General features: G+C 33.4%; 1 protein-coding gene across 1 annotated transcript in view; it reads left to right on the top strand.

Moving 5' to 3' along the window:
* Positions 1-424: 424 nt before the first annotated feature.
* Positions 425-11,435, top strand: part of LOC129796646 (cysteine-rich motor neuron 1 protein) — a 64,570-nt gene continuing 53,559 nt past the window's right edge. Inside the window, exons 1-6 of the mRNA XM_055838757.1 lie at positions 425-597; positions 1,382-1,726; positions 4,441-4,568; positions 9,808-9,956; positions 10,660-10,741; positions 11,178-11,244. Coding sequence (XP_055694732.1) covers positions 1,506-1,726; positions 4,441-4,568; positions 9,808-9,956; positions 10,660-10,741; positions 11,178-11,236 — 639 coding nt within the window. The 5' untranslated portion in view covers positions 425-597; positions 1,382-1,505 and the 3' untranslated portion in view covers positions 11,237-11,244. The remainder of the gene's footprint in view (positions 598-1,381; positions 1,727-4,440; positions 4,569-9,807; positions 9,957-10,659; positions 10,742-11,177; positions 11,245-11,435) is intronic.

Below are 11,435 nucleotides of genomic sequence, written 5' to 3'. Positions count from 1 at the left end.
TCTAAGATAGAAAAAAAAACGCTCCAACTGTACAGTTTACCTTTATTAAGTGGAAAATATTTTTGAATTGGGGAGTTTTTGTATTGAATCATGCGCCCTTGCAGTGGAAAGTGGGGAAATACTTCCAGTCTCCACGTTAAGGGGTGGAAAAGTTGCTACCAAGAAGATGAACTTGAGCAGAATCTCTGCGAGGACTTCACGTTGACCGTCAGTTCTTCACCATTCGTGCGGTTGAGTGGATGGTTTTCTAGCACTCTGAAAGAAAATTTGCCGGAAAATTTAATTTGAATACACGAGTTATTCAAGAGTTTTGACTTAAACAGTGGCACTCCCACGTGAATTTGTAAAAATTAAATTTGACTGAACACTCCTTTAAAAAAAAGTGTAAAAATCGCAAGAAAAGTCTTGTCGAAATGTGAAAAAAAATTTAAAAAAAATGAATATTTTCTTCAAAAAATAGCACCGTTGTGTTTTCATGAAAGAATCACACCTGAGCTATTAAGAAATCATTAACAATGTTGCCGTGTTGAAAAACTAAAGGATTTCCCATAGAGTATTTCAGTGGGAAATCCCATTTGGAAAGTGAAGATATTAATGGTGATTACTTTAGTGGAAATATTGGTTTCCTCTCGCGTATAGGGAGAATATTCATAAATATTTAATGACCCTATCAGACCCATAATTTATGTTAATTTTAAGTAGTTAAAGGTTGTGTTTTTTTCTGAATTTTTCTGGAGTTGTGCGAAAGTTTTTCTTAAGATAAATTTTAGTTTTTCAGACCGTTTAGATTTTAAAGTTAAGTCAGGCGGAATAATGACTATGAATGCCTTTTTGGATGATTTCTTTCGAATTCTGAGTTTTAAAGACGATCAAAACTAATGCACCTGACTCAGACCTATTTAAAAAGACTTCAATTTTTTAAAATTTAAATCTTAAAGAAACACTATTTATTAAAACTTAAGCCTGACTTAAAATACTTTTATCGATTGCAGCTGAAGAAAAAAATAAAAGAAAATTATGAAAATTTTTAATAGTATTTTCTGTCAAAGTACATATACATAATTATCCTTTAGAAAACATAAAAAAAGAACACTGGTCCCCGTAAGAAAATCATCTTTCATTCTGTGAATTTACATTTCAAAAGAACCCATCAAACACGTCTTACAATTTTTCCACGAAGCTTTTGTCTTACACTGAGAGAAGTTTTCTCGAAGATGGACAAAGTTTTCGTCTTGAGAAAAAGGAGAATTCTCTTTCTTTTTTTTCTCCTTCATTTAAATTCCATTTAATCCATCCATGTACCCTTTGCATAATAAACCCTAACTAATGTCTTTTAACTTTCGTTTCTTTTTTTTTCTTGTTGTTGTGGGAAATGTAAAAGATAACTTGTAACGCGTCCAGCAAGTTTTGTGTGTGACAAAAGGTGAAAAAATATATTATAGAAGAGTTATATATTGGATCACAAGAGGTGGACGAGTGTTATAGAAGAGAGAGAAAAAAGGGAAATGTCTCAGAGTGAAAGTGACTCGGGGACACCTCGAAGGCGGACTTTAGGGTGGAATGTTGCACTTTTCACCAACAAATTCCTCCTCTTTGTACCATTCTTCCTTGTTCTGTGTACAAATACCAGTGTGGCCATTAAATGTGTGTGCAATCTCGAAGAATGTGATAACATCCGACCACAGGATTGCCCAGGAAAAGGCATCACAGTATGGGATCCATGCCAGTAAGTATTTTCTTTATCTTCTTTTCCTTTCTATATTTTTACAATACATACATAATACATTCGTGGAGCTTTTATGTTGTTGCTTTTTTACCAAAGCTTATAGAGACAAAAATAGAATGCAAATAATTATAACGATATAACATAGCAAAACATCCGTCATAAATTCTGAGAAAATAATCCAATTTTTATTGCTTCTTTTTGATAAAGATGGAGTGAATTTTCTAAGATTTATTTTCTAAAAGATTTTCTAAAACAAATTTTTTTTGAAATATACATACATACATATAAAAAGCTCCGTAAGCTTTGAATTTTTTTTTCAATGTAAAATTGGTCAAAATTCTTTTGAAAATTTCTTAATATAATACTTTTTATTGGCTAAAGGTTTCTCTCCAACAAGGCACGAATGTCAAATTGAAAGTCACGCTGTTTTGCATTTGTTGTACATGGAGAGGTATCCTTTTTAACCCTTTGGCCAGCATGTTTTTTTTTTGGAAAAGAAAGTTTTTCAATAAAGCACCACGCCTTGTGGAAAATGAGGGTGTCAGACAAACCCTTTTTATAAAATGCAAATTTCTCATGGAAATTCTGCCTTGAAAATTATTTTCCACTCATTCAGTTTTGTACTTTCAATGCAAAAGAGTTTGCTTCTCTCACGGAGAAATTATATAATGTACCATAAGCAGAAGTACCATGAAGGAACTTTTCGGTTTTTGTTTTTGGGAAGAGAGTACAATACTCCTCCGGCTGCACACCATTCTCTTGTTCTTTGAAATTAATCAAGGACTTAGAAGTGCGGAAGAAACATACATATGGAAAAAATTAGAATTTGTTTGATTATAATGAGAAGTTCGTCCCGCACAGGAAGTTTATTAATTTGAAATAATTTGATTCTGTTTTGTTAATGTGCTGGAAATAAAGATGGAGGTATAGATTAACCTCTCAGCATTATATACTTTATTCCATATAGTAAGTCAAGAAGAAAACTTATTTTCTATAAAATTTTAAAATTTTCTTTTCAGTGTTTTTTTTTTAAAACTTTATTACAGCACAAGAACTGATAAATTTCATTGAAAATAGTTTAACTGAACTTTCAATTTTGTATATAATATACTTTATATAACTCGAATGTTTAAAATTGATGGAAGTACAATGATTTTGCACTCAAAATGAAATTAGTCTCTCTCTCTCCGTCTATCAACACTAAAACGTTTGAGTTTCTACTCTGCCTTGTGTATGTGATGAAAATTCAATGTGAAGATGAGAAGATGGATGCTGTATTGATCCTTCTGAGATGGGAAAATCTGTCGAAATCGGATCATAATGTATGAATATGAAAGTGTAATCTCTCTTTCTCTCTCTCGTCTTCTCATCTCACCCACATCCTTTTTTCCTTTCTCACAAATGTTTAAACTCTGTGAGAGCTTTTTGTGTTATATACAATTTCCAATAAAGAAGCTCAATGGTTTTTTGACCAAAATGGTACAGGATAAAATATTTCATGATTCGGATTTCCCATCAGACACACACACTTCTCACTATCCTCTCAAATTTATTTCAATTTTCACACAATACCATCCTCATCCATTCGATGGGGGAATTCATTTTCATTAGAACACTATATACACGAGTATAGAAGGAGAGCTTTATTCTACCACTTCACTTCTGAATTGAATAAACCTCCCATCATCACTTTTCATTGTACAAAATGTACAGAAAAAGCTTAACTTTTTTTCAGTCTCCTGAAGCTTTTTTGCCTTTTTAGTTGCTATATGGTGCAAAAGAGCGTACAGATAAAAAAAATGAAGAAGAACTTTCTATGATTTCGTGTATCTTACGTACTTTTTTGTCAAAAGTACATAAATTATATTTGAGGTGATAGCAATTGATAAAAATTTCATCATTAAAATTTATGCCACACAACGGGGTTTATTCGTTCATAGAGAGAAAACTTTCTGTCCATGACCACCACACCGGATGAAGGAGTTTTCTCTTTATTTTCAACACACACATACACACACAAATTCAATTTGCCAATATTTTAACGGAAAACTTTTTAATTGGACTTGCAATAAATCAGAGAAGAGAGAGAGAGAGTGGCTGTAGTTTTTCATTGAACTTACGTGAGCTTTTCACTCTCGGAGCTTTTGCCCCTTGCTCTGTACGTTACGTATATAATTCTCGAGGACGGAGTTACTCAACCGATTTGTAATTAAAATGTCTCTTTCATGGGAATTCATCAGGTCAATGTAAAACAAACTAGAGAGTTTTTTTTTTCAGTCAGTACTAGAAACTACATTTTATTTACGGATTGGCTAGCATGGCTATTGAAACTTTTAATTTGACTTTCAGCGCTAAAAAAAAACATAATATGTGCTATTTAGTAATACATAGCACGATGTTTATGTTTAAATATTGAATTTTTGTTTTTATTTATTTAAAATTGAATTAATAAAATATAGGTAAGATTTATTGAAAAGGAGTTTATTCGTTTTTATGTGGGAAAATTTCTACCCATTTGAAATGTTTGACAACTTATGATTCTGTGGGGGAAAATGGTGGGTTAAGTTAAAGTTAATAAGGTCTTCGATTCTGTGTGTCCTGAATGTTTTTTCGAATGAGGAAATTTCCCATGCAAAGATGAATAAACTCCTTTATGTGGTAATAAATGTATGTATATTTGTAGCCTAATCATATTTAATTCTTTCTCATTGTAGCTGCTGCAAAGTCTGTGCAAAGACTCTTGGAGAAGCATGTGGTGGACCAGGAGGATTCTCTGGCACATGTGAACCACCCCTACAGTGTATCACAAAACCACCCGTAATAGGCACCGGCCTATGCCTTGGTAAGTAAAAAAAACTTGAATATTTCTTTCTTTTACTCTTTTTAAGAAAATATTTATAGTTCTTCCCTTGAAGTTTCCCACGACTGGGCTGGGAGGTGGGGAGAGATAGAGGTTTGAGGAGGTTGCAAAAAGGGGATGGAAAATACTCTTCGTGTGGTTTGACATGAAGTCTCGACAATGTAGTTAAATTTCAAGTTGTTGGACTTTTGCTCACAGTTTTCGCTATCTCTTTCGCAAGAGCTTTTCACAAAAGTTTTGCACTATACACTGTGCTTCGGGTTCTTCTTCTATATGGGTATATAAAGGGAGTTTTAGTTGTTCCACCCATGGTTTATTGCATTGGCGGACTTTCTTGACAGTTTGCCTAATTTAGGATTGTGCTGTGCTCCTTTTTCCAAAAAGAAAAAGTCCTTAGTTACAATTTTCTACCATAGAAAAGACTTCTTTATATTGCATTTAGATACCAAAGAATATCTCTTGAGAATCTTGAGAGTATGTGATATATATTTAATCGATAAATGTTCTAGAGTTAATCTGATTTAGATAAGAACGAATTATTTTTTATCCAAATGGACAGAAGAGGAAAACAAATATTGTTTATTAAAATATTTAGCCTAATTCTAATCCAAACCTACTTCAAAGTCTAACTTATAGTTAAAAAATAAGCCTCAGGAGAATTTACAATCCAATCTCTCTGTCTAAACCCACTTTATTGGGACAAGTGTGATAATCAAATAAATCACGACTCAATAATCATCACACATACACCCTTTGGTGTTGATTGAAGACCTCATTCGTAAAGAGTCATTCAGTAATAATGCTCTGTTAGGGAGGGAGCATTTAGTTTACTGATAAATAAATCCACTTGGATTTTTCACACTCACCCCTTTAAGTAATTTGTCTCGTTGCGAATAACGAATTGGGTTGAAAGGAAAAAAATGAGGATGGCGTAAGATTTTCTATACATACATATATAAAGCTTCTCGAAGAATTCTCAATGCTGTGTCGTTTTCTTTTTTGGAAAAGTGAACCATTTCTGTGTCTTCTCAGCATTCATTCTTCGTTCTCTAACTTGAGTGTATTTATTGGGGTACACACACATATTGTTTATTTCTTATTGTGGTCAAATTTCATCCCTCTTCCTTAGACTCTTTCCACCCAGCCCCCTCCCACCAATCCCCTAAGAGAAAGGAATCTTTTATTTTTCTCCAAGTCATTCATACAGTTGTAAAAATAAAGTTAAGATCATCAGAAAGCGAAAAAATGCAAGAACTTTTTGATTTTTAATTTAAAAAAAGTTCTACTCAATGATGAAATAAAATTAGCATGGAATTCTGTTTATTTAAATTTTTCTTTGAGGTGGTTTTTTACTTAAGAAAATTTAACACAGTGAATTTATTTTCAACGATATCCAGTGTATTGTATATTTTGGACCATTTCGACTTTCCACGCATTTCCAAGAGCATCGCCGAAGAAAACATGTGAGAGAACGAAAAAAGAAATAAACGAGTAAATGAACTCTGCTGTAGACAACTGTGAAGAGTCTCAGAAGTATAACCGGAGCGTGAGAAGGGGGGGGGGGTAAAGGAAAGAGGTAAAGGGGTGAAAGACAAACCACCCCCATTGAGTTTCCTTCGACGAAATGTTCACGTATAAACGCGGGGAATGTTCTCTTAAGGAATTCCCCATGTGGTTGATGTTTCACTCCCCTAGTTTTATATGAGAATATCCTATGGCATGGGGAAGTCGTCTTGTTTAGCGTTTTCGATATATACATACGGAAAACTCCTCTATGTTCGTCCGGTTTCTGCTTTATTTTCTTCACTGCTTTTATAACTTCTATATGTAGGTATGTGTGTAGGAAATGTGCGCGACTTCTTTAAGGAAATTCTATCCAGATGGATAAAATTGTGAGAGTTTGGGGTAATATTTGAAAGTGATATGGCTCCATGATTGTTATATGGTTTCTTTTGTTATTTAGTACATATCACTTTTTCTTATCAGTATTTTATATTTCTTTTTCTTGTAGAATTAATAAAAATTAGAAGAGGATGACTTTATTAAAGGCTTTCAAAAATGTCATTAATCATTAATTGATAATTTAAGACGATTGAGAGAGTTTTCACGTTTTTAATTTCTTAAAAAATAATTAATTTATGCAAACAAATATGAGCTTCTAAGGATAAAAATATCCCTCAAAATTTGTCTTGGAAAAATTCAAAATTTCCACGCAAAAAATTAAATTGTATGACCCAAAAAAATGAGCTTAAAGTTCAGCTGAAATCCCTCGCAAAAGTCTTTTTCTTGCCCTCCCTATACCCCCCGAAACAGTACATAGGGAAGAGATTCCACGAAAAAGACAATCCGTGTTTCAACGCGTATTCATTTAATTTCCGCCATCGTTATTTATTCACCACGGAATCTCTTTTGGATCCGCATGTCTGATATTTCTTCTTGGTGAAAACTGACACTCTGTGAGAAAATCCCCAAGGCCTAAAATGAATCTCCGGTACCATGAGAAATTGTAATATAATATGATAAATATACATTACGAATATTTATATATTATATGTACATACATTACATATATGCTACCTTTGAAAGATGATATAGGGGTGTTTTCTAGAAATTAAATCAAAAACTTTTTATTATATAAAGAAAAACGTAAAATTTTCAAAACTTTAATAAAATTGTTAAAAGCTTTTAATTCGAATGCAACAAAAAATTATTCCTTTGAACAAATTTCTGTCTACGCCTCTGGAATTCTTGTATTCTTTTTTTCTAATCAAAATTGTTGCAATAAGAATCGTTATCATGTTAACTTTAGGAACTTTCTAAATATGTATTTTATTAATTAAAAGCTCTCAAGTTTTCTGCACGAACGATTAGAGAGTTAAAAGCTTATATTTTGGGGGTGAAAATACTGCAGAATTGCATATAGCAAGGGATGTCCTGCAGGTGCGCAATACTCATTGGTATTCTGGGGGTGGTATAGAAGATGGAAAACAAAGAGAAGTTCTGGATACAACATATATGTAAACTTCTCTGTGGAATGCAACGAAAGGACAATGGGGAATTTTGAGTCACGTCAGCTGAATTCAGCTCAACATTGTCTCTTCGATCCATTCATTTCTCACTCACTAAATGACACAAATGCAAGACTTTTGAAACGATATAAGGGGTCCTCCACATTGGTATATTGAAATACTTCACAAAATGGCAAATAAGAGTCAATTTATTTCATTTAACAAATATTTAAAGGAGTTGTAAAGAATATTTTAGGCTATTAATGTGCGATAAGACGTTTTAGGTAAACTTTTTTTTTGCAAAAGTTAACATTAATTTAACTTTTCACCTTTTCCCCCAAAGCGGTTTTGCTTAATAAAAAAAACGAAAAAATGAGGTTCATTTAACCGGGTGTGAAGAAAACTCATTTCTACAAAATTGATAAATCAGTGAGTGAAAAATATAAAGCTCAATCTACTTTTCATTTACCTAATGACTCTCCTTTCGTCTTATTCATCTATCCTCCATTATGAAAGAATCCTCCATAGAGCGATTTCTTAGTGTGTGAGTTCATTTTCCCTTGAATCCATTCCCAGAGCAAGAATTAATTGCCTCTGGTTGAATCTTCTTCTTCGTCAGTGTGTTCTTCCTGCCCATTACACTCAAGACTGTTTGGATGAAATTAAATTGCTGTGATTAAAGGAAAGTTCAAGTTTTTTTTTGCTACTCTCTTTTGCCTCTTGCAGCAGCAGCAGTTTCGCGTGGGGAAATTAAGTTTTCCTCCAAACCCCCACCTCCTCCTGCCATACACACACACACCCCCCACCCACTCTAAAAAGACCTTAAAACGCAAACAGAGGCAAAAGCACCTTTTTAAACTTTCCCGGGCAATCTACTCTTATGTATATACATATCTCATCATAAAACATAAGTTCTTTAATTAATTTTATATTTATTTATTCGCTATGTGACTTCCATAGTTTCCCTCAGGGTTCTTCTTCTTTTTTACTCATACTCTCTCTCTCTCTCCCTCTCTCCCATTATCCCCAATATTTATTATATAAAACTCTTAATGAAAGATTAAAGCAAAAATGGGAATTGTTATGTTTCTTTTTTCTTCATTTCCTCATGTGCCCAGAGACCATTTCTCTCTCCTCCAAAATGGGAAGAACTTGAGGAAAAGATAAATGCTTTCACAGTGAGGGGTGGGGTTGGAAGAAAATGAGAGAACTAAAATTAAGTTTCGTACATAAATTTTAATTAAAATGATTGTTGCGGCAACTTTTTTCAACTCTTTGCTAAACGAAGAGTTTTTTTTCATTAGTGGCGAATCTTCGTGGTTTGGTGTGTGATGGTTCTCCTTGTTGGTGTTTTTTTTTTCTTTAAGTCAAATGTTAGTATAGGGCGCGTATCTATTGGTGTGGATTTAATTTGAGAAGGTCAAAATCCACACCAAAGTCATTTTCTTCCAATCCATCAACCAGAAGAGTTTCTGTAGGGTGTGCGACGCTTAGAGTACCGACCGTCTCAAAATTCATCCAGGTTGGTGGGGGTGTTTTGTGATTGATTCACGCAACTGAAAGGATTTCGTGCAAATAAAAGTAAAAATCCCCACTTGAGAGTTTGGTCCCTTTGATGAAATTTAAATAATCTTCACACATACAGAGGTTTATCCAGCTTGTTGGTGCGAGAGTATTGAAAAATCAATGGGTGAAGAATACAGCAATATATATTCTATAGAGAAGTAAAGCTAAAACATCTCTTAAGAGTTAGGTGTACACCGAAAACCAAGAGAAAATGGTTTATTGAGGAGGGATTCAATGGAACATTACATAGTAGGATTAACTAGCTCACACCTCTTGCTGCCAAAATCCCCAAAATATCCCTCGATTTAGGATTTGGAATAAAGATTTTGGTATTTGTGGGGGAGAATTATCAGAGATGTTTAGAATACAAAAGTTTAGATAATAAATTGTTAAAAAGAGATTTTATTTATAAATTAAAGAAGATTATATTCACATAAGATTTTTTCGATTCGGACAATTTTTAGGAATTGTTTTTACATGTTATAAAGCTTTGAATTCTCTAAAAATTTTAAAATTCAATCATTTATTTATAGACTTTACAACTCTCTTTCTCTCTCAATAAAAATTCAGGAAATCCTCTTCATAGTAAAATCTTTATAGGTATTTGAATGCATTTTCTTTCATCCCCAACTATATGTGTGTTACAGAACTTCCACCTGCAACACCATCCCTTGACTGCAAAGAGACGACGATACGGAGGTCTGGCTGTGAGATCATCAACAGGAAATGCAGGTGCTGGCGGAGGATGCGGGTGTGTAAAGATTTACACACGAAATGGGATTTTCGAAATATGGAGGTGAGAACAAGGACAGTTTTCCATTTCCACTTTCACACTTCAGTAACTTCCAATGCCATGGATTGATGTACTATGTCTCTATTATATGTATACATACATATATCAATGGAAATATTCATTCAGTGATATTTTCTATATATGCACATATGTACAATATGGAACATGCTATATCCCATTGGGAAATATTTACCTGTCGTGATTGAGGGAATGTCTCGGGAAATGAGAATTGCGGATTGGATTTTTCCGCGTGATATACGCAAGAAATTGTACCTCTCAATAAGAGGGTTTTCCGCTATATAAAACCGAATTACCAATACCCTACATTATATAGCGAAACTTTTCAATTAATGATAAATTAATGAGAAGAATTTTGGTGGAGTTTTGATGAAATAGATTTTCCATTTAAAGTCCCTCCAATTCAACAAATTTTGTAAAAGAGAGAAGAATATATTATTTATATTGTTGCCTTTCATGTTATCTTACTATAAACAACCTGACACTTGGTTTACATTGAAAAGGTGAAGTATCTGCATAGTTTGAGGAGAGCAGAGTGTGCACTTTTGTGCAAAACATTCTCAATCAATGAAGAGATTAAATTTTCATTGAAGTATCTTTCTTTCATACACACATCCTTTCTCTCACTCAATCTGTGCTGCCTCAAGTACTTTCTCACTCAAAGACTCCTTCTTTGTGTCTCTTACAGGAATGTCTTCACAGCTTAGAAAATATCATTAAGGCTGAAATGGAATTTGATGAGGATTATACGATATCACCACAACAATTTGGTAAGTATGTATATGTAGTACGTAAAAGAGACCCTTCAAGCTATTTTTGGTTATGAACGCTAAAAGAATTTTCGCGTGGAAAATGCTCAAATCCTAAAATATCAATAAAACATAATTTTTTGCTGCTGAGAATTCCTTTTTGATTCGTAGTTTTTTTTTAACAGAGGTTTTCGTAAATAGAAATTAATAGAACCTTATGGTTGTTTTTCCTCCCCATGGTATGGGGGTGGTCACACGCAAAAATTCTTTCATGTTCCATCTCCATAAATTCTCAAGGAAATTCCCTTTTCGTGGAGCAATTTACTTTTTTTGCTCTATCTCCTTTCATTTATGTACAACATAAGAGAAGAAAATTAACATTATGATTTTTTTTTCATCTCTCTTTTCTTTTGGTCTCTTTTGGCATGTACGAAAAAAACAACCTTCAAACCAACAGTGTACATGAAGACACGAGGAAAGCGAAGAAATCGTCATCGCAGGAACTCCAGTACATAGATATTATGGTAAGAGAGAAAGTGAGAAATTTAATTAATTTGTGTAGAGACCATAGAATTTGAGGATTGTTTGATTTGTGTTGCGTTTGAGAGTAAAAGTAAAACAATGATGGTTATTCGGTTCTACATACTTTCAATGCGAGAGGCTCAAGATGAAAAGAGGTGCCTACGTAAAAGGCAAAAAGGGCGCCAATTTATAA

This window comes from Lutzomyia longipalpis, chromosome 4 (assembly GCF_024334085.1).
Source record: "Lutzomyia longipalpis isolate SR_M1_2022 chromosome 4, ASM2433408v1".
Classification (NCBI taxonomy): Eukaryota; Metazoa; Arthropoda; class Insecta; order Diptera; family Psychodidae; genus Lutzomyia; species Lutzomyia longipalpis.
The sequence above is the reverse complement of the archived record's forward strand: the minus strand, read 5'-3'. Positions and strand labels throughout refer to the sequence as shown.